The sequence below is a fragment of the Schistocerca americana genome, chromosome 9 (genome assembly GCF_021461395.2).
Source record: "Schistocerca americana isolate TAMUIC-IGC-003095 chromosome 9, iqSchAmer2.1, whole genome shotgun sequence".
Classification (NCBI taxonomy): domain Eukaryota; kingdom Metazoa; phylum Arthropoda; class Insecta; order Orthoptera; family Acrididae; genus Schistocerca; species Schistocerca americana.
In genome coordinates this window covers 53,515,793-53,538,275 of record NC_060127.1, presented here as the reverse complement: position 1 = coordinate 53,538,275, position 22,483 = coordinate 53,515,793, and the positions used below count along the sequence as shown (strand labels likewise).

The window sequence follows — 22,483 nt, the reverse complement described above, 5'->3', positions numbered from 1 at the left end:
CCTTGGTCTTTGGCACATCTATGAACTACACTAATAGCAGATAATGGAAATGATAAGGTCCCACACATTATCCAATTGACAGCTCCTGTAATGATTAATAAGATTTTCTGCAATTTGTACCTCCTTGGGCTTATTAATAACAGAGCCCCAAATCTATGTTGCGGTTGCCAGAATTATTGTTTTCACTGTCTGGTGAAGATACAGAGCTAGACAATAGCAGACTGGTGGGTTGCAAAAGATGATTTCAACATTAGTATCCAATATGAGACACTTATGGGCAATGGCTGGTATAAACAGTATTAACAAACCACCTGAAGATAATTGGCAGATGGGCAGTTGAAATATGATGCTTGGAAGAAAACAGTGACCACCTGAAACCCGAAAACACCATGCGGCATAGTATTTTGGCTTCTGTCTCATAATATTGTCTTAATTAATCTTAAAGTGTTAACTAATCTTAATGTTGATGTTCCTAGAGCATTGGAAACTAATTAAAACTAGAATGATAATTATTCCCAGAAACTGGAAAACTATCTTTACCCTCTTCGAGCTACAGTGATTTCTGGCTCAAACCACCAGTTTATAATTTGTTTTGAGGTACCAGTGCCTTTTGCATTAAACCACTGATGCTACTGCAAGACAGAAACAGCTAGGTACTGCTACAAATATAGAGCATCGTAGCAGTCAGAGATTGTGTTACATGATTGTAGGATATAGTGTTACTTTTTTCTAGTTATTTAGGACTATAATTTGTTTTAGGCATTATGAGTTCATGGAAATTTCGAGATGTGAGACTGTGTCTACAAAAAATGTGTAATCATTGAAGTGATGGGTGGTTGAAAACTGAATGTCCCTGTGATTCCCAAGTGAAACCACCTTCTTAAAACAATTTATTGTTTTATATGGCCTATTTCTTGTTGTATTCATTACTCACTATGATAATAAAAGTTAATTATGTGAAAAATTTTAAACTTATATGGTTTTTCATATTGTTGTGGCCCAAAGAATGAAAGGGAGGCAACGGCATCTTCTTCTGGAAAGGATTACTGGTAAGGCTGAAATGAAAACCTGTCACTGATACTTGTAACAGTAATCGATTTTTCAGAAAGTCTTCATTTTGTAGTGCATATCTTACTGAAGAGTTTGATATATAAAACATATATGTTCGAGGAAATGTAAGGCATGTTCTGTGGTCTTAAGTGTTCCAAAGTGCAGTACCTTGCCTCTCCACACAGCATTCTTCTGTTGCATGTCATTGTACTTTGCTCTGTGGAATTCAAACATACATATTTTGTAATGGAAGCTGTCAAACCTATATTCAGGACAGTGGAAATTAAAATGTCCTGTGGTGCCTCTCCTGCTCCCAGTCAGCCAGTTTGACATCCTACCCCCCTTTAAAAAAAAAATCACAATTAATACTGGGTGGAATTATTTGTGACTGGCAGAATAAGAACTCTTCAGAAAATCTGCACTCTTTATTGCCCGTTAGTTAATAACTTTCTCTTTTGTGTGACATAAAATTAAACACAGGAATCACAAAACCAGTGGAGACAAGAAACAAGCAAGACAGAGCACATTTCTTCAATCCTTATGCCCAGCATTCTTTCTCTCTAATCTTGCTACAGCTTTAGACTGCATGCTTTCATTTCTGCAAAAGATTCTATTCTCTCATCAAAGTTAGTCAAACGTTTTGCTACATGAAAAATCAAAATGTCGCTAATGTTGAAAAAGCTGTTATATGAAGTTGTGTGGTTCCTCAATTTGATTACATCTATTTCATCACTTCCTGCTAGGTAAAACAAAACAGGTCTTTCTAATATTGCAGCAACTGTAACACACACCAAATAAGCGAGACTGTTTTGGAAAAGTGGTGATTTTTATCCACCTCATTTATACAAATAAGACGACAGAACATAATTCACGAAGTACCAATACCAATGCCTATTAGGCCTATTACAAGCAAAAAGTTTTATGTTAGGAAATGTCTCACATTTCATTCATATGCTCCAGTTTCTCAAGCATGAGATAAAAAAGTAGTAGTAGTAGCACAAAATTTTTATGTAAATTTGGAATCATCATATTCTTTCAAATAATTTGTGTCATGTCCCCATTTCTTCTCCTCCCTCGTTCTAACAAAAAATCTTGGCTTCACTAATTCTGAAACTGTTCCTGCTATTATCAAAATTTATTCTCCGGTTAACTTTGGTAACGGTTCCAGAATTATCGGTTCAGTTATCGCTTCTTTATTCTCAATTTAGGTGTTTGCACTATTCCGAGAATAGAACTTAGTGGTTGCTAACTGAGGATTGTACAACTGGCCCTTAGTATTGTAGTGACCTGGCAAAATTTTCTGTCAAAATTTGATTTTCCTGGATACACTGATAAGATAATTTGTAATCTTTCTTACGTTTTATTCCTGTTTGTCTGGTAGTCTGAATCTGTGGATTTTGCTAATAATTTTAACAATGCTTATCATTCACACACCCAGTCAACCACATAAAAAAGAAACAGCGATTGGTATTCACCCGATCGCATGTATTCAGATCAGCTTGTGTAGCCACGTCCCCTTTTGTCTGTGGGACAACTTACGAGTCATTCAGCAATCAACGTAGAATTTGTTAAAAATATTCAAAAACCAAAAGGGATGCATTTCAAAATCATATGAATAATCAATAGACCAACGTGCGCTGGATGCTAGGCACCCTGTGAAACAAGGTTTTCTTTCTTCAAGAATATGAATTTGGTGCCCCCTGAAATTGCTGCCTGGGGCAGATACCTCAGTCCCCCCCCCCTTCTCCTCCTCCTCCTCCTCTCACAGATCCAGGCCTGCCACTGACAGTGTTCGCGTTATTAAACCATGAATGTATTACGGTAACTTGATTCCCAAGTAACCAGAAAAATTGCAGGTTACTTCTGTGTATATGAAGCGTAAAGAAATGGCTGTGCAAAATTATAGACCAATATACATAACATTAGTGTGCTGCAGGGACCTTGAGCACATTCTAAGCTCCAGTGTAATGAGTTAGCTAGAGGGAGGAGAACACCTGCTCATAAATCCTCATGAGCTTATAAAGAAACGACCATGCAAAAATTGTTCACCCTTTTCACACACAGTACCCTATGAGGCATGGATATAGACCAACAGGCAGATTCTGTACTCCTAGGTTTGTGGAAATAGTTTGAACTGAATCACACTGTATACTGATAACAACGATCTGAACATATGGAATATGTTCTCAGATACGGCACTATCTGAAAGATCTTGTGAGTAATGGTACTCAGTGTGTTGCCCCATACTGAGAGAGTTCGTCAGAGGCAAAAGTAAAGTCCAACTTATAAGACAGGGTGAACAGCTATCTGAGACTATTTGCTGTTGTGTTTGAGAAAGTGTTAATATGGAGGGACTGTAGGGAGATTCAGTATGAAGGAAAGGTCGGCAGGCATGGGACTGACTTTCTCAAACCATCTATTTGGTGATGCTGGTTAGGGTTCCAGGTATCTTACTCTGTAGCCACTCACTCTGGTTGGCCCTCATTTGTGAGCAATTAATAACAAAAATTGTAATTTTGCATAATATTCTAGAACCTTTTTGATGGTTGCACTTAAATTGGCATTGTAGTGTAATGGTTAGTGTATTAGGCTGACATATAGAAAGTTCTGTGTTTGAATCTTGTCATGCGATTCAAAATTTTTTTATTGTTAGATAGTTATTGAAATGACTTTATCATTTTTATTCATTAATTGATTTACATGTGTTTTATTTAAATTTATAGTTATTTGTCACATCATTTTAATCTTTGTGTTAATTGTTTTGTTTGCTCTTATTTTTTCTGCCTATGATTCTGTTTTCATTTGGAAACTGTGTTTACATTATTTTAATTAGTTTTATTTATCTATCACAATATTTAAACTTATGAAAATGTTGAGCTATCGGTTTAAAAATAATGTCAAAACATATATTTATTGGTATGTAAAAAATGTACTTTCTTTTGGGTGGTAATTGTCATACAACATTTGAAACAAATTCTTGCTGCACTGTGGACAAAATAATGTGGATGAAAATTTACATGAAGCAAGGGGTCATAAATAAATGTGCAAATTGAGGAATAGAAATAATGAATGCAATAACATGGACAAAAATACATGATTATCAAATGGGAGACATTAAATCAAAAATAAAAAAAAATAGTGAAAATAACATGCACAAGGGTGCCAAATGAAAGAAATATAGGAAAAAAAGAGTAAACGTAAAAGTTTTTATTAAAAAAAGTTCCTTTGAAATCAATTAATAGAATAAAAATAATGTTTAGTCATTTCAATAACTATTTCAAAATAAAAATAAAAATTGAAGCACCTGACGAGATACAGAACCACAACATTCTATACATCAGCCTCATATTCCGACCACTAATCTACAACACCACTTTATATGCAACTATCAATTTTATGGCTGTAGAACATCATGCGAAATTGAGGCGCTCCCTGGTAAAATGACTTAACATCCATTAACAACAAAAACAATCAATTATTGACAAAATTATTCAATTGGACATATAAAAAGTCTACTCACTAAGTGGTGGCAGAACACAGACACAAAAGACAGTTGAAATTAGCAAACTTTTGGAGCCAGTGGCTCCTTTTTCAGGCAAAAGGGTTGAAGGGGAAGGAAAAGAAGTGGAGAGGTCTAGGAAAAGGGTAGATTTCGGGAAAGTCACCCAGAACCACAGGTCAGGGGAAACTTACTGTAGGGGATGAGAAGGAAAGACCAATTGTTGGGAACTCCATTGGACAAGATTTGGAAACCTGAGAGCTTAAAAGGTGGAAGTCAAGGTAATATGCAGACAGAGATTACTGCTTAAACATCATGCATGAGTTAGTAAAAGTGAAAATCTAAGTGCATTGTACGTAACAGACGTGACGGGGGATGGTGAAAAATAGATGTGAAAGACAATGAAAGATGTAGAAAACTAAAACAGAGAGAAGCAAAGAGTAGTTACAGTGAAGAAATGCTAAAACGGAAGAAATTAACGTAAATTAAGGCCAACTGGGTGGCGAGAACCAAGGACATGTTGTAGTGCTAGTTCCGACCTGTGGGGTTCTGAGTAACTGGTGGCTGCGGGAAGAATTCAGATGGTGCGTGTGATGAAGCAGGTGTCTGGAGGAAGAATCCAGATGGCGTGTGGTGAAACTGGTGCCAAGGTCATGGATGTCATGTTGTAGAGCATGCTCTGCAACAGTATATTGTGAGTTGCCAGTATACACCCTCTGCCTATGCCCGTTCATCTAAATTGATTATTTGGTGGTAGTCATGTAGGTGTAGAAGGCTGAACAGTATCTACATAACAGCTGGTATATGACGTGTCGTTTCGCAGTTGGCTTTCCCTTTGATAGTATATGTTTTGCCAGTTACAGGACTGTTATAGGTGGTGCTAGAAGGGTGCATAGCGCAAGTCTTGCAGTGGGGACAGTCACAGGGGTGGGAGCCATATGGTAGGGAGATGGGTGCAGAAGGAGCATAGGGTCTGATAAGATTATTGCGCGCCGGCCGAAGTGGCCGTGCGGTTAAAGGCGCTGCAGTCTGGAACCGCAAGACCGCTACGGTCGCAGGTTCGAATCCTGCCTCGGGCATGGATGTTTGTGATGTCCTTAGGTTAGTTAGGTTTAACTAGTTCTAAGTTCTAGGGGACTAATGACCTCAGCAGTTGAGTCCCATAGTGCTCAGAGCCATTTGAACCATTTGAAGATTATTGCGGAGATTGGGAGGGTGACAGAAAGCTATTCTAGGTGTGGTGGGCAAAATTTCAGACTGAATGGATCTCATTTCAGGGCATGATTTTAGGAAGTCATGTCTCCGCCGAAGTAGCTGATTACCATATTCCAGGCCAGGATAAAACTGAGTCACCAATGGTGTGGTCTGAAGTTGTTTTTTGGGGGGATCAGCAGTACCTGGATTGGATGTGATGGCCCGGGAAATCTGCTTTTTAACTAGGCTGGTGGAATAATTACATGCAGTGAAGGCTGAGGTGGGAATGGACAGCTATTTTCATTTCCACCACCCACTTATCTTGTTTATGTGTAATTCTTTCACATTTAGTGCGTTTGTTTTTTGGCAAATCAATCTGATCACCTTTTACTGGCGTCTCTTACTTCACTTTAATTGCCAAGCTAAGTAGTTACTTTTTCTCCTGTGACTTTCACCTTCTGTTTACCTAGTTTTTAGAATTTTGTCAGTTTTTACAACTTTCCCAATCAATTTTTTCCGTTTTTCTTTTGCAGTCATTTTTTCCGTATCATACAGATCGCCCACTCATTATCTCGTATTAACAATTTTCATATGAATTTTTCTAATTTTTCCTGCTTGTCCCCTGGAGTTACTCCAAAATGCCTAACAGTGAAAGTCTCTGTTTCTGGATGCAATCCTACCCTATATCAGGCTCTTTCACAGTTTCAAATATAGCAATCTCTTGCTCTTACCTGGCTTATCTGTGACCTATATGCCTCATCAGCCAATTACCACTCTAACAGACTCATCTCCTTCTACAAAATCCTGCAGTTATCTGCCCCTCATGTTTCCTTGAATGGTATCATAAGCCAAGCCAACTTCAAACTGCAACAACATACCAGACTTCACCTCAAAAAGCTATCCCACCTTCTCCTTAACTACCTGAACAGTGGTGTTTCCTGTCCTGTCTTTCTGCAGCTCCCTAAACAGCCACACCACCAACCACCACTCCTCTCCTACAAACCGAGCTTGACCAACTTCCTTAACATCCCGCAGCCTTCACCACTACCTCCCACACCAAGAATAACCCATAATCCCAAGAACCAGTCACAACAGTACAGTGCCCTTAACCTCTCATCTAAAGTGCTCTCCCCTCCTGAACTATCTGTATTATCTAAAAGTCTCACATTCAGCCCTAAACCTGCATTTGATCATGCTGCTTTGGTGAAGGCCCTACTTTCCTTCAGATGTAATATCCATCGGAAATATCACTTTGGAACCCATTCCGAAAACAGCAGACCTGACATTGAACCCTGCCTTGAACAGTTCAGATCACAATCCCAACTTGATCCACCCAACCCTAACTTGTCCTCTGCAGAACTCCAGGCTCTGTATTCCCTAAAAGCTGATGACTCCATCATTATTCTCCCAGCAGACAAAGGATCTACCACTGTAGTACTTGACCGAAAGGAGTATGTTAGTGAAGATTAATGCTAGCTATCTGACTCCTCCATATACAGTGTCTGCCATCAACATCCCATACCTGTGACTCAAACTGACCTGCAGTAACTCCTTAAAACCTCAGGCCCCTCACAAAGACTAACAATTCAATCCATAGAACTTCTCACCCCACCCAAACATGCACACCTCCCCCCCCCCCTCCCCCCAGCCACCTTTTATCTTCTTCCTAAGATCCACAAACCCAATCATCCTAGCCGTCCTATAGGTGCTGGCTTCAAAGCACCCCCCAAAAGTATATCTGCCTTATTTGATCAACACCTGCAACCCATAGTACAAAGACTCTCCTCCTACAACAAAGAATCAAAAATACCAATCATTTCCTAGATAATCTTAAATCTGTGCACGTCCCACTCCCACCACACACACACACACACACACACACACACACACACACACACACACCTTGCCTGTCACCACTGAAGACACCTCCCTCTATAGCAACATCCCCCACATACATGGTTTGTCTGCTACTGAACACTTCCTAAGTCAGTGCCCACCTGATTCCAAACCTATGACATCCTTCTACTCACCACAAACCCAATCATCCTAGCCGTCCTATAGGTGCTGGCTTCAAAGCACCCCCCAAAAGTATATCTGCCTTATTTGATCAACACCTGCAACCCATAGTACAAAGACTCTCCTCCTACAACAAAGAATCAAAAATACCAATCATTTCCTAGATAATCTTAAATCTGTGCACGTCCCACTCCCACCACACACACACACACACACACACACACACACACACACACCTTGCCTGTCACCACTGAAGACACCTCCCTCTATAGCAACATCCCCCACATACATGGTTTGTCTGCTACTGAACACTTCCTAAGTCAGTGCCCACCTGATTCCAAACCTATGACATCCTTCTACTCACCATCTTAATCATCTTTATGCTTACCAACTACTACTTCACCTTTGAGGGGCAGACAGACAAGCAGAGCATGGGTATGGCCATGGGAACTGTGATGGCACCTTCCTATGCCAACCTTTTCATGGGTTGCTTGGAAGGGGCTTTCCTGGGATCCATAAGTCTTCAGCCCCTGGTTTGGTTTTGATACATTGGTGACATCTTTACCATATGGACTGATGGTGAGGCTGACCTGCTAAAATTCGTGTAATCTCTGAATAACTTCTCCCAATTAAATTTCACATGGTCCTATTCTGAATTCCATGCCACTTTCCTTGACGTTGATCTTGTCCTCACCAAAGACCAGCTCGACACTTCCGTCTATGTTAAATCTACCAACAAACAACAGTACTTACATTTTGACAGTTGGCATCCTATCCATGTCAAACATTCCCTCCCATACAGCCTTGGCATCCGAAGCAAACGTATTTGTTCAGACGCAGACTCTTTAAAGCAATATGCCACCATTCTCACCTCAGCCTTCACCACACATAATAATGCCACCAGCATAGTTAAAAAAAAAAGCAGATTTCCCAGGCCATCACACCCAATCCAGGTATTGCTGATCCCCGCAAAAAAACATCTTCGGAGGACAGCATTGGTGACTCAGTTTTATCCTGGCCTGGAATATGGTAATCAGCTACTTTAACACGACCATGACTTCCTAAAATCAGCCCTGAAATGAGATCCATTCAGTCTGAAATTTTTCCCACCACACCTAGAATAGCTTTCTGTCACCCTCCCAATCTCCGCAATATTCTTACCAGACCCTATGCTCCATCTGCACCCATCTCCCTACCATATGGCTCCCACCTCTGTGACTGTCTCCGCTGCAAGACTTGGCCTATGCGCCCTTCTAGCACCATCTATAAAAGCCCTGTAACTGGCAAAACCACAGGGAGAGCCACCTGCGAAACGACACGTCATATACCAGCTGTTACATAAACACTGTTCAGCCCTCTGCACCGACCTGACTACCACCAAATTATCATTTAGGATGAACGGGCATAGGCAGAGGGTGTAAACTGGCAACTCACAATATCCCGTTGCAGAGCATGCTCTGAACGTGACATTCATGACCTCAGCACCTGCTTCATCACACGCACCATCTTAATTCTTCCCCCAGCCACTAGTTACCCAGAATCCCACAGGTGAGAACTAGCACTACAACATATCCTTGGTTCTCGCCACCCACCTGGCCTTAATTTATGTTAATTTCTTTTGTTTTAGCATTTCTTCACTGTAACTACTTTTTGTTTCACTCCGTTTTAGTTTTCTACATCTTTCATTGTCTTTCCCATCTATTTTTCACTGTCCCCCCGGTCACGTCTGTTACGTACAATGCACTTAGCTTTTCACTCTTATTAACTCATACATGATGTTTAAGCAGTGATCTCTGTCTGCTTATTACCTTCCACCTTTTAAGCTCTCAGGTTTTCAAATCTCGTCCAATGCAGTCCCCAACAGTCAGTCTTTCCTTCTCATCCCCTATGGTATGTCTCCACTGACCTGTGGTTCTGGGTGACTTTCCTGAAATTTACTCCTTTTCTTAGACCTCTCCAGTCCTTTCCCTTCCCCGTCAACCCTTTTGCCTGAAGAAGGAGCCACAGTTTCCTCAAGCTTTCCAATTACAACCGTCTTTCATGTGTGTGTTCTGCCGCCACTTGGTGAGTAGATTTTTTATCTGTCCAACTGAATAATTAATGTCCATTAAGTTGTTTTTCCATTTCCCACATTAATTGAATCTGTATGAACCAGTCTTTGTAGTCCCAAATTATGATTACTCCCATACAGATGCAATGCCTTCTAGAAACATTTGATGGCCGTGCTGCTCCAAGTCATAGCCAGTCAACAACTTCCATGCCGCACCTACCAGTGTTTGCGAGTTCACTGTGCTGAGACATATTTGTCAGTGACAGGATATCTGTACCGTGAAATTGTATTTGTCAGTGACAGGATATTCGTGCCATGAAATTTACATTTGCCAACATCACATAGGGAGTAAATGGTGTTTGTAAAGAAAATAAGGGAAGTGATTGTGTTAGTACATCCAGTATGGTGTCTGATGGTGTGAACCAATTAATTGGAAGGAAGCGTAAAATTCAGAAAGGGAAGTGGAAGTAAGAGGTAGTGATGAAGAGGAGAAATTCAGAACAGTGTTATGTGTCGCCAAAAACAGTAAGAAAGGCTGTTCTAAGAAATTTGCAGTCAGTAAATATGCTGCACAAAGGAATGCTGTCTAAAAATATGCCCAAGAGAAAGACAGTATTTGGAATACAAAAATGTCGTTTTGTATTACAACAGAAACACATTTTCTTTCTTGTCTAGTTATGCAGGAGCATTGAGTCCTTATCAAATAAAGAACAAGGATATACATTACCAGCGCAGAAGATGGACTCGATGATGGTGAAGACGTCTCGTCCTGGGATTATGGATACAAAGAAGAAAGATATCTTTGCTCTACTTAAGTTCCTTTGAGGCAATGCAGAAACACTGAAGAATAGTGTTGAGGGTTACGCATCTGCGGCAGACAGTGACCGCTTAGGTTGCAAGACAGACACACGATCAGTAATAACCACACACAGATTGTTGCAGATCGTTCTTGAGGACAGTGTTCTGTCCTATGCATGTCTGTAATTGAATAAATACATTTCTTTTGCTTTACGGATGAGAATGTTAGTACTAGGTTTTTAAAGAGGATTATTGTGTGCTATGTTCGTTGGCATATATTATAATGCCTTCAGAAACACCTTTACCGGGAACTGTTGTTTTAAAAACTATTTATGTTTGATGAATAAAAATATATTTTGTTGCTTTGCTGTCTAAGTACACTACTTTTAGATATAATGACCATTTAATAGTCAAATATGAAAAATGTTTGTTTTCTTGTTTGTGTTATACAGTGATCTATGGAAAAACAACAAAGTGCGGTACTATATTATCAGTTCAAATCAGTATGTAAGTTATACACAATGCACTATAGCATCATTTATTCTCAGACGACAATACGTCATTTCTATTTGACAGAAATTTCATCCCTGTACGAGGGACTGAAATGAATGAAAACACGACATCAAATACTTTATGCTCTGTATCTCGATTTCCGTACACCGCATTTAAGTCGTTCCAGAAAATGCGTCAACTAAGAAATTTTTTTTCATCAATTACCCTCAAACAAGGGTCCATCAGGGTGAATGACTAGAGGGTGTGATATGTGGGCCCCTAACCTACATCACCATATAGATGGTTTTAAAAACTCAATCCTATCAATTGGTACCTCTCCTTGTTATATAAAATGGTATGATAAATGTCAGTTTGTGCCCTATCTTAAGTACTGGTGACACATTTAGGGTCACCACCAGGTCACATTAAAGGAAGGCATCAAAACATTTCAGTGGCATGCCACTAGTTTTGTTACAGTCAATTTCATTAGTATGGGCTTAGACGCAAATCTCTGGAGGAAGGGAAACCATTGTCTCGTAAGGCGATATTGAGGAAGTTTAGAGAACCAGCATTTGCAAAAGACTGGAGAACAATTGATTAATAGTGTACTTCCATGTGTTCAGCTGAGTTGTTCTCTCCATTTATTTCAACGAGCAATCTATCAAAATAAAGATGTCCAAAAACCTAGTAATAAGGGATGGAGGTTTCAACTTAAACAAGGATTGTGGTCAGGTGCTCAGTTCATTAAGATTCCACCAGCCATCATATCTGCCATTCCTGGGAAACACTGAGAGAATATGCATTTCATGGAATATCAGTGCCGGCTCTGAAAAACAGGAGCACAAAAGGGCATAGTGTGTGTCAGGAATCAAACTCACAATAAGCTATAAACAGTGACACAAGGCCAATAACAGTTCAGCCAGGTAAGAGTCAAGGCATCAAATACACATAACAGCGTAACTCGCATCACCAGAGAAGAAGATGATTGAGTCGATCATCGAATTATTCTGCATAAAATGGATATGACAGCTGATCTGAACACATGGGAGTACACAGTTCTCTTGGCTGCAATGTTCATTTTGCATAAATACAGTAAGGAAAAAATAATGGAGATTATGCCTCATCCCGAGGCATACCAACAGTAATTTTTCCCTCATTCCGATTGCCAGTGACAGAGGAATGGGAATGACTTGCAGTGGTGAATAGTGCCCTTCACCATGCACCGTGTAGTGACTTGCAAAGTATGTCTGCAGGTATAGATGTAGATTCAAACATTTATTGGTTTCCGTAAATAAGGAAAATCTCACAAATGATAATAAACTTGGAACAAAGAAACCAACTCATTTTAAGCTCTTTGTCAGATATTAAAAAAACAGAGACTTACCCCTCTTCTTTGTAAACAATTACCATCGATGCAAGTGTCGTGCGGTATTTTATGACACCGGGTTCTGGCTGAGGACCTTGGATCCTGCTCTTGGCAACATCAAATGGGATGTTGACACAGGATGCTAGAGTGCCCGACACAAAGCCGATACCCACTTTGCGTAGAAACTCCTGCACTGGATCCTGCAATTCATGAGACTGAATAGCATTTTTATAAAACTGAACAACAAATATTTTCTCTCGTTACCAGCCGAAAAAATGAACACAAAACAATTACTTCCTGATGGCAGCTGCCTCAGTTTCAAATTATGACTCAAAAACAGTTTTTAAAATTTGCTATAAATTATATATCAACAATAGGATCCTGTAAATCTTACATGAAATTCTGGAAGTAATCCCTTGACTGAATGATAAAAGCCAAAATAAACCATATTGAAGACCCCATTGCGAGCAATAGTTGCAGTCACTCCTTTGTTCAATCCACGGAGCCCCAAACCCTGAAGATAACAAAAAAGAAAAAACTATTAATCATGGTAAATTCCACTGATCAACTGAGAGTGCAAATCATGATATTTCACAGTGAGTGAGCCACTATACAATAACTAAATAATTATTACTCTTAATCCGTTTATTAGTGAAGTAACATTACAGTCTAACATGTAGAGTCAAGATGCTCACTGCTGTCAAAGTCATCACAGTCTGACAGTAAGAGAGACATTAGTGCCTCAAACAGTGAGAAAGCCACTATAAGATTGAAGTTTATTTTTAATTGCTTTCCTATGTAATGAACAAAATTTGTACTATTTATTTTTGCATCCCAAGCATTTGTACATTATCAAGACTTGATTGATCATGAACTAAATGCAAAAAGAACCAAAGCTCAGTGATTCAGTGACATAAGCTACAATGCATTCACAAAGAAATATTTCCAAAATTGCATATAAATACAGCTTACCCTGCTGAAAGCAAGCAAATGTAACCACTATTTTGTGCATGAGAAGCATATACTTCTGTTGCTGTATGTCCTATTGATGACAGGCCTTTCCTTGACACACGACAGCTTTGCAAGTTTCACATATTCATAAAGGAAAAAGACTGTTTTGAAGATTCTGTCATTTGTGGCTCATATGCGCAACAATTGTGGAATTGGTTTTTCCTGTACTGGGACACAGTTTTATCACTTTTGATACTTTATCATCACATCTGTGTGATTTTCTCTCCAGCTACAGTTATAGTGGCTTATTTGCTACATTAAATAATGAAGGTACTACATTTCATACCAGTTTCCTATTTCCATCATCAACCAATCTGGCTGGAAGCGCAGCAAACAAAACTTCACATTGTTGTGTAATTATAAGATATTTCTCTGTAAAAAGTAATGTCTTCTCAAAGACTAACTAGCCACTTTTTGTTCTTAAAAGGAAAGACATTCTTCACTAAATATCTGTAGGTTACAAGAAAATTGTAAATAAACTGTGCTGCATTGTCCTGTTCCACAGTTCTTAGCATGTGACTGTACATGTCAAGACTGCAATAAGATACTGAAACAAAAGAAAACCTATGCTTTATTTTGTCAGAATCAAATATTTTTTCTTTCTTTACATGTAGAAATTTATAAAACAGTGTGTTATTGTGACAAGGTGTACATAATTGTGGAAGATAAAAGACAATCAAACAACGATATCCGTTCATTATCTTCCACAGACCCCATCGAGAAGAAGAACCTCCACAGATGTGGGACAACTCAAAGTACACATTAATAAAAGACAAGCAAAACTTGAAAACTTCATATGTACACTGCATCAACAAAAAATATTATTACTGTGCTTAATACTACCTTTCCTAATCACAGCTAAATGTAACACAGTAAATTAGTGACTATGTTGAAAATAGCTGCTGGCTCCTCAGTTTTAGTAAATACTTTCTAATAAATAATGTATACTTGATTACACGGGTATATTTCAAAGAAAATAGTGACCTACATCTGCAAATGAAGAAGCTTGTTCAAGACAGATTTTTATTTGTCATCCTGCTTTACAATGAATACTGTTACTTACCATGCACTATACCCAACAGGAATTTTCAATTCTAGAATCTAGATACAGTACAACTCCAATTATTCAAACTCTGGCTATCCGAGTTGCTGATTATCCAAATCACAAAATAACGATTCTGTCTACATGCACTATTGTCCTTCCCTCCGCGAAGCTAGTGTAGGCGCAAACATTACTGGGATGATAAGTCACTGTAGCCAGGTGGCTGACCCAGCCCACTTGTCACCATTCCTTTTGATTACTAGTCAGTCTGTGTGTCGTGGACCAGCTGACTGCACACTTTGTTTTGTTTGTGAGTGCATTTCGTCGTTCATCATGGCTTCCAAAAGAAAGTGTGTTGTGTTACCATTAGTGGATAAACTAAAAATTATAGAACAATTAGATAAAGGAGTTATGGGTAAACAGTGGTCTGAGATGTACGGTGTTGGACAAGCAAAGATTTCAGTCCTTAAAAGGAGCAAACCTGTACTTTTAAACTTTGTGTCAGTGTTTGAAAATGCGTTTCTTCAAGGAAAACAATGAAGGCAGCAACAAACAAAAATTTATAAGATGCCTTTTTCAAGTGGTTTTTGCAGCAATGTTCCATGGGAAACACAATTTCAGGTCCAATTCTTTGTGAAAAATCTAAGATCTTAGCTTAGAAGTTTGTTTGTCCATCCTTTAAAGCAACCAACAGCTGGCAAAGAACTTTTAAATGCAGGCACGACGTCCGTAAATTAGATTTAAATGGTGAGAAGTTATCAGCAGACTCCAAAGCTGCAGAAGATTTTATTGAACAATTTAAAGTTTTAGCAGATTCCTACAATGCTTAGATTTAGTACAATGCTGATGAAATTGGTCTTGTTTGAAAAGCTCTGCCTAAAAACCAATTTAGCATCTAAAAGGGAGTGTAGTGCTCCAGGACATAAAGTTAGTAAAAACCGTGTTACGGTGCTTACCTGTGTGAACTCTACAGGAAGCCAAAAATTATCGCTTCTGTTGAAAGGGAAATCAAAAAGTCCTAGAGCATTTCAAAATGTGAAAAAGCTCCCCTCTTTTATAAAAACGAACCCAAGGCTTCGATGACTGCACCATTGTTTACCGAGCAGTATGACAAAATTTTCATCCCTGAAGTGAAAAAGCAACAAAAATCTCTTGGAAAAGAAGGCAGTAAAGTGCTTTTGATTGTTGATAATGCACCAACTCATCTCACCGGTGAACTGTTGGAAAGAGGGAATGGTCAGTTTACAACAATATTTTTACTGCCAAACGTCACGAGCTTATTGCTATCACTAGACCAGTCTGTTATCAAAACCAAGAAACACGATTACAGAAGGAAACTTTTGCCAGAGAATGAAGACAAAGAAGGTGTGTTCGGTAACCACAAAAAAATAAATATTAAATATTGCACTTACACAGAGGCGAAAGCTTGGAGCTTGGTTGAGGCAGTCACATTAAAACGAGTGTGGAACAAGTTGAAAGGCATAACACCTGAAGAAGAGAAGGTAAAAGAGAAAAAGCAAAAAGAGTCTCAAAGAAAAGAAAGTGGAACAGACAGGAGAAGATGAGGGTGATGTGTCACATGAGGAATTAAGAAACATTCTTTTGAAAATTCCTGGATTTCAGAGATTAGTGTTGAAGATAGAGAGTAATTGATGGTGTGTGATTCATCAGACCCTGGGTTTCAAACTCTAAATGATGATGAACTTGAAAGTGTGAGAGAAGGAAGCACCTATCAAGAAGATGGCCTTAGTGTCAATGTTGAAGCAGACATGGGACCATCATCTGGTGAAGTGTCTGCCAGCTTTGAATCTGCATTGAAGTGGATGGAGCATCAGCTGGAGTGCGACCACATGCAACTTCTCACTATCAAATGGATGCGCAACTTGGCTGCCCGAAACTTTTTCCCACGCGCCATTCAAGAGTGGAATGGTAAAGAAGTAGTATGAAAATGGTTCGATGAGCCCTCTGCCAGGCAGTTAAGTGTGAATTGCAGAGTAACCATGCAGATGTAGATGTAGAAACAGATGAAGACAGTCAAACAGCTTACTTTGACCGAAATGTTCAGCAAACAATGACATTCAGCACCTATACTGTACAGTTTGCTCCCTAACATGTACATAAAAGTGTTGCATTTTAGTTTTAATTAACTAAAACCTCTTCTTCTTTAAACATATTTTTCTCTCATTTTCAACATATAGTTCCATACATACAGTATGTAATTACTGTAATTAAAATACATAGACCCCTTTCTTTTAAAACACCCAATTATCTGAATTTTTGATTATCTGAATGTATCTGGTACCAATTAATTCAGATAATTGGAGTTCTGCTGATATTACATAGTTTGCAGAATGACTTGATAATGGGGTATGTTTTTAAATTTTGTTATTTTCTTTTGAATTGGCACTGATTCCAAATTCCTTGTTTAATGTTAGAGGGGAACTTGTTGAACACTTCTGGGCCAGAGTACAGAACTGTGAACCAAACCCTATATAAAGAGGCAAAGGCTACATGAAAATAGTTTTCCTAACTTGTATTGTGATTATGCAAATCACAGATCAGCTGAAACTGATTGTCAGCAACAAAACTTATCAAGGAGTCAATGTATTGAAAAGCAAATGTAATAATTCCAAGCTCCTTCTACACTTACATCTACATCTACATAGATACTCTGCAAGGCATTGTACAGTGTGTGGCGGAGGGGAACCCTGTACCACTACTCATCATTTCCTTTCCTGTCCCACTCGCAAATAGGGCAAGGGAAAAATGACTGTCTATATGCCTACATATGAGCCTTAATTTCTGATATCTTATCTTCGTTGTCATTACATGCAATGTATGTTGGCGGCAGTAGGATCATTGCACAGTCAGCTTCAAATGCCAGTTCTCTACATTTCCTCAATAGTGTTTCTTGAAAACAATGTCGTGTTCCATCCAGGGATTCCCATTTGAGTTCCTGAAGCATCTCTGTAACACTTACATGATGTTCAAACCTAATGGTAAAAAATCTAGCAGCCCGCCTCTGAATTGCTTCAGTGTCTTCCTTCAATCCGACCCAGTACGGATCCCAAACACTCGAAAAGTACTCAAGAATATATCACATCAGTCTCCTATATGCGGTCTGCTTTACAGGTGAACCACTCTTTCCTTTGTCCCAATAAACTGAAGTTCTTACATGCTCGATCCATCTCATATCACTTTGCAATGTAACGCCCAGATATTTAAATAACTTGGCTGTATCCGAACATTACAGATTTTATCTTCCAAGTCATCTGCATTAACTTACATTTTTCCACATTTAGGGCTAGCTGTTATTCATCACAACTCGACATTTTGTCTAAGTTGTTTTTTATCTTCCTACAGTCACTCAACTTTGACACCTTACCATACACTACGGCATCATCAGCAAACAACTGCAGATTGCTGCCCAACCTGTCTGCCAAATCATTTATGTATATAGAGAACAACAGTAGTCCTAACACACTTCCCTGTGGCACTCTTGATGATACCCTTCTCTCTGATGAACACTCACTGTCAAGGACAACACACTGGGTTCTATTATTTAAGAAGTCTTCAAGCCACGCACATATCTGTGAACTTATTCCACTTCATACCTTCATTGATGACCTGCAATGGGATACCATGTCAGATCCTTTCTGAAAATCTAGAAATATGGAATCCGCCTGTTGCCGTTCATCCATAGTTCACAGTATATCATGTGAGAAGGGCGCAAGCTGAGTTTTGCACAAGCGATGCTTTCTAAAAGGACTTAAGCTTCTCAGTCTCAAGAAAATTTATTATATTCAAACTGAGAAAATGTTCAAGGATTCTACAGCAGACCAATGTTAGGGAAATTGGTCTGCAATTTTGCAAGTCCATTCTTTTACCCTTCTTATATACTGGAGCAATTGCAGCTTTTTCCAGTTGCTTGGAACTTTTGCTGGGCAAGAGATTCATGATAAATGCAAGCTTGTAAAATCAAACTGCGATTCCATCCGGACATTGTGATTTATTTACTTTCAAATCTTTCGGTTGTTTCTCTACCCTAGGGATGCTTATTACTATGCCATCCATAGTGTGGGCTGGCCAATGGTCAAATGCTGGTACGTTTGTATGATTCTCCTGTGTCAAAGATTTCTTGAACGTAAAATTTAAAACTTTGGGTTTTGTTTTACTGTTTTCAACTGCTACACCAGACTGGTCAACAAGGGACTGAATGGAAGCCTTAGACCCGCTTAGCATTTTTACATAAGACCGGAATTTTTAAGGTTCTCTGCCAGATCTTTTGTGAAGGTGTGACAGTGGTAGTTGTATGTTTTCTCAGATGCCCGAATCTCTTCTAACTTTTGTTTGTTGTCATCTGTGCATTCCCTTGTGAACCAAGAGTGCAACATCCTCTGCTGTCTGAGCATCCTCCGAATTTAATTATTAAACCACGTTGGATTTTTTCCATTCTTTATCCACTTTCTAGGCGCATAAATCTCCATACCATGATTTACAATCTACTTAAACTTTGTCAATAATTCCTCTCCATTGAAGCCAATTCAAAGTCTTAAGTGGGATAATAATAACTGCTCATCTGCTCTATCTGGCAGAAACACTCTCTTCTTGACTGATTTATTAACTTCTGTAATCATAGTTGTTATAATGACATCATGATCGCTAATCCCTGTTTCTATACTGACATTGTCGATAAGGCCCGGCGTATCTGTCGCTACAAGGATTAAGACATTTCCACTGCATATGGGCTGCTGAGCTAGCTGCTCAAGGCAGTTCTCAGAAAATGTGTTCACAAGTATTTTTCGCATGACTGTCTGACCCCCCCCCCCCCCCCCCCCGCCCCAATGAATCCACAGACACCCCAGTCTATACTTGGTAGATTAAAGTCGCCTCCAACTAGTATTGCATTACCTGGGTATGACCCTAGACTTTCTTTGAATGACTCTAGAAGTGTCACAGGAGAATCAGATGGCTGGTAAAAACATCCAACAATTAACTTGGCTTCATCTGCACCTGTTATACGTGACATGATAACATCACTGTCACACTCAACTTCGACCTCACTAGAGATAATATTTTTGTCAACCGCAGTGAACACTCTCTGTCCTATGGTCCCAAAATTTTCTTTCCGATATATGTTCCACGACTTGCTAAATATCTCAGAGCTTACCACTTCGGGTGCCAGCCAGCTGTTAGTCCCAAGAATAATTTGAGTGTGAGAACTTTCCTGGAGGGCAGTAAATTCGAGAACTTTATTATGAATAGTTTGACAGTTTACTGATGAAATTATAACAGTCAAATTATCTTTATTCTGAATGCTTTTTGACTTCCCTCGCTGCATAATGACAGGCAAGTGTTCATCAGAGCACCTCAAACTACTGCCTAGCCTAAAAAACCCTCATGTGCACCCCACAAGTGCTTTTCTACGTGAGTAGCTGCTTCCTTTGTGTAGTGCACCACTGACCTTTCAAGAGGAGTCCTACAAATCCCCACATGTTAATGCAGGTCTAGCAATCTGCAGCCAGGACAGTCACAGAGTCAACAAAGCCTTTAGTTGAGACCCTCCACACGGCTCCAAACCAAAGGACCCCTATCAACTCTACCAACGATGCTGCAAATTGCGAGCTCTGGTTGCACCCTGCACATGAGGTCGACAGTCTTAACCACATCTGCCAGCTTCCTGCATAAACTGAGGATGGCCTCACAACCCACACAACAGGTGTCATTGATGCCGATGTGAGCCACTACTTGAGGACTGAACCCTGCACGCTCGATAGCTGCAGACAAGGCTGCCCCACATCCCGGATGAGGCCCCTCAGCAGACATACCGAGTACACATTGTCTCTCTTAACAGCCCTGAATGCTTTCTGCATAAGGGGCTCCATAACATGCATAATATTGGTGCTCCCAATAGCTAGTAAACCTCTTACACCATGTGCCTGCTCGGACATTGCTGAAGGAGCGGCCACCTGTCCACTCACAGAGTGAATGGGCGAGGCCAGGCAACCAGTCTCCCACATTGGCCCTCTGCCTCGAGTGACCGAACCTGTTACTACCCGCCACTCACCTTGCTGTGAGGGTAGATCCACCGTGTCGGGTGCACTAGGAGGTTTGTTGGAAGCAGAGCCTGTGGGCAAAACAGGTGACAAATGAGGTGTCCCATGCAACACACCGCATTCTCCACCACCACTACACCCTGAGGCAGCAGTGACTGACTGTAGCCAAAAGCACATTCAGCTGTTCATGAACTGTGGCCAACTCTCCCTGTGTCTGCACACACACTGTGAAGCCATCCTAGCAAGACTAACTGAACAAGTAAACTATAAAAGGAGACAGAATTCTAGATATGCAACTTGCTACCCTTCTGCTGTGTGACCAATGGACATTGATGTGTTAATGAGCTATGTAGCTGGCTGTTCAGTGAGCAACTACTGCACTACAAACTGAATGAATATACACACGCAAAACTAAAAGATTACACCTCTTAATCAGAAAAACACGCATGAAATTTAATTAATATACTATGAAAAAAACACCCAAAAAGATTAACACTTAACTTGGTGCTCTGTAGTTGCGTATCAGCTGAGAGCTGGAGCCTGACTGACTGGCTTACTAAATGAACCGAAAGTTGCTTTCAAAACCACTTCGGGTGAGCAACTACTGCACTACAGACTGAATGGATTTACTCTTACAAAAACGCTAGTTTAAACCCCTTAAACAGATAAACACACATGAAATTTAATGAATATACTGTGAAGAAAAAACAGTAAAAGATACACATTTAACTTGCCACTCCGTAGTTTTATATCAGCTGAGAGCCGACGCCCGAATGACTGGTTTATTAAACAAATGAACAGTTGCTTCCAAAACAAAACAAATGAGCAACTACTGCACTATAGACTGAATGAGTTTACACTTACAAAAATGTGAAATTAAACCTCTTAAACAGAAAAACACATACCAAATATAACAAATGTATTATGACAAAAACACTGAAAAAGATAAACACTTAAATTGACACTCTGTAGTTGTATATCAACTGAGGGCTGGAGCCTCCTTAAAGAGACATCTGCAAAGTGTGGAGGGTAAAACCTCATGAGGGTCCATACACATTCTATACTCAAAGTGTATGTCGCTAACACCATTTGTGAGTGGACACGGGAAGTTAAAATGGTGCCGCTTTGGCTACGGGAGAAATTATTAAGCATTTAATGCAACAACAACCTTAATATACTATGTGCTAGAGAGCAGTGAAACAGAATTTTTGGAGCTAGACATTTCTTTCACAGGTGTAGATACACACAAACATGTAATAAGTAATTTAACAAAGAGTTTTCATTTGCTGCTTTTGCCACACCTTGATGTTTCTGTAACTGATATATATACTTCAGGAGTCTTGAAGCAAGTAAATATAAAATAATGGAAAATAAAACTATCAGCTTCCAAGCTGATGTAGACCTCCGGTTACACTTCAGTCTATCATCTTAACCAAAATCTCTCTTTCACATTAGTTGACTTCATCAACTCACAACCCAACTGTCATCTTCCAGCCTAACCTAGATGTTGGACTATGCTAGAGATCAGTCTGTAACCAGAACTTCAATATTAATTTAACAATTATTTAATATTCACATTCATTGGCTTTGTCAGCTCTCAATCAAATTTTCATGTTCTAATGTAACTTAGACCTGAGGAAATGCTACTGATCAATCTGTCACCACAACATAGAGTCTCCCTTTGAGACAAAATCATTAATACTATTTTAACATAGCCAGTGCAAAAGTGCTATATAGATCACTAAAAGAAACTACTATATGCAGCAAAAGCATTTATAGAGTGAACCAAAATTTGTGCACTTGGATACAACAGTACAATTCCTTGCATACTAACAGTAAAGAAATGTCTCTACCAAAATTTAGTCCAGAACATATGTTGTTAGAAAATGGATATCAAAGAAAGGCAGTT

At 39.4% G+C, this 22,483-nt stretch overlaps 1 protein-coding gene across 1 annotated transcript in view; it reads right to left on the bottom strand.

The window, feature by feature from the left end:
- The window catches only part of LOC124551033 (mitochondrial 2-oxodicarboxylate carrier), a 74,950-nt gene that overhangs the window by 5,312 nt on the left and 47,155 nt on the right, over positions 1 to 22,483 (bottom strand). Inside the window, exons 6-7 of the mRNA XM_047125888.1 lie at positions 12,860 to 12,979; positions 12,484 to 12,665 (exon numbers count right to left, since the gene is read on the bottom strand). Coding sequence (XP_046981844.1) covers positions 12,484 to 12,665; positions 12,860 to 12,979 — 302 coding nt within the window. The remainder of the gene's footprint in view (positions 1 to 12,483; positions 12,666 to 12,859; positions 12,980 to 22,483) is intronic.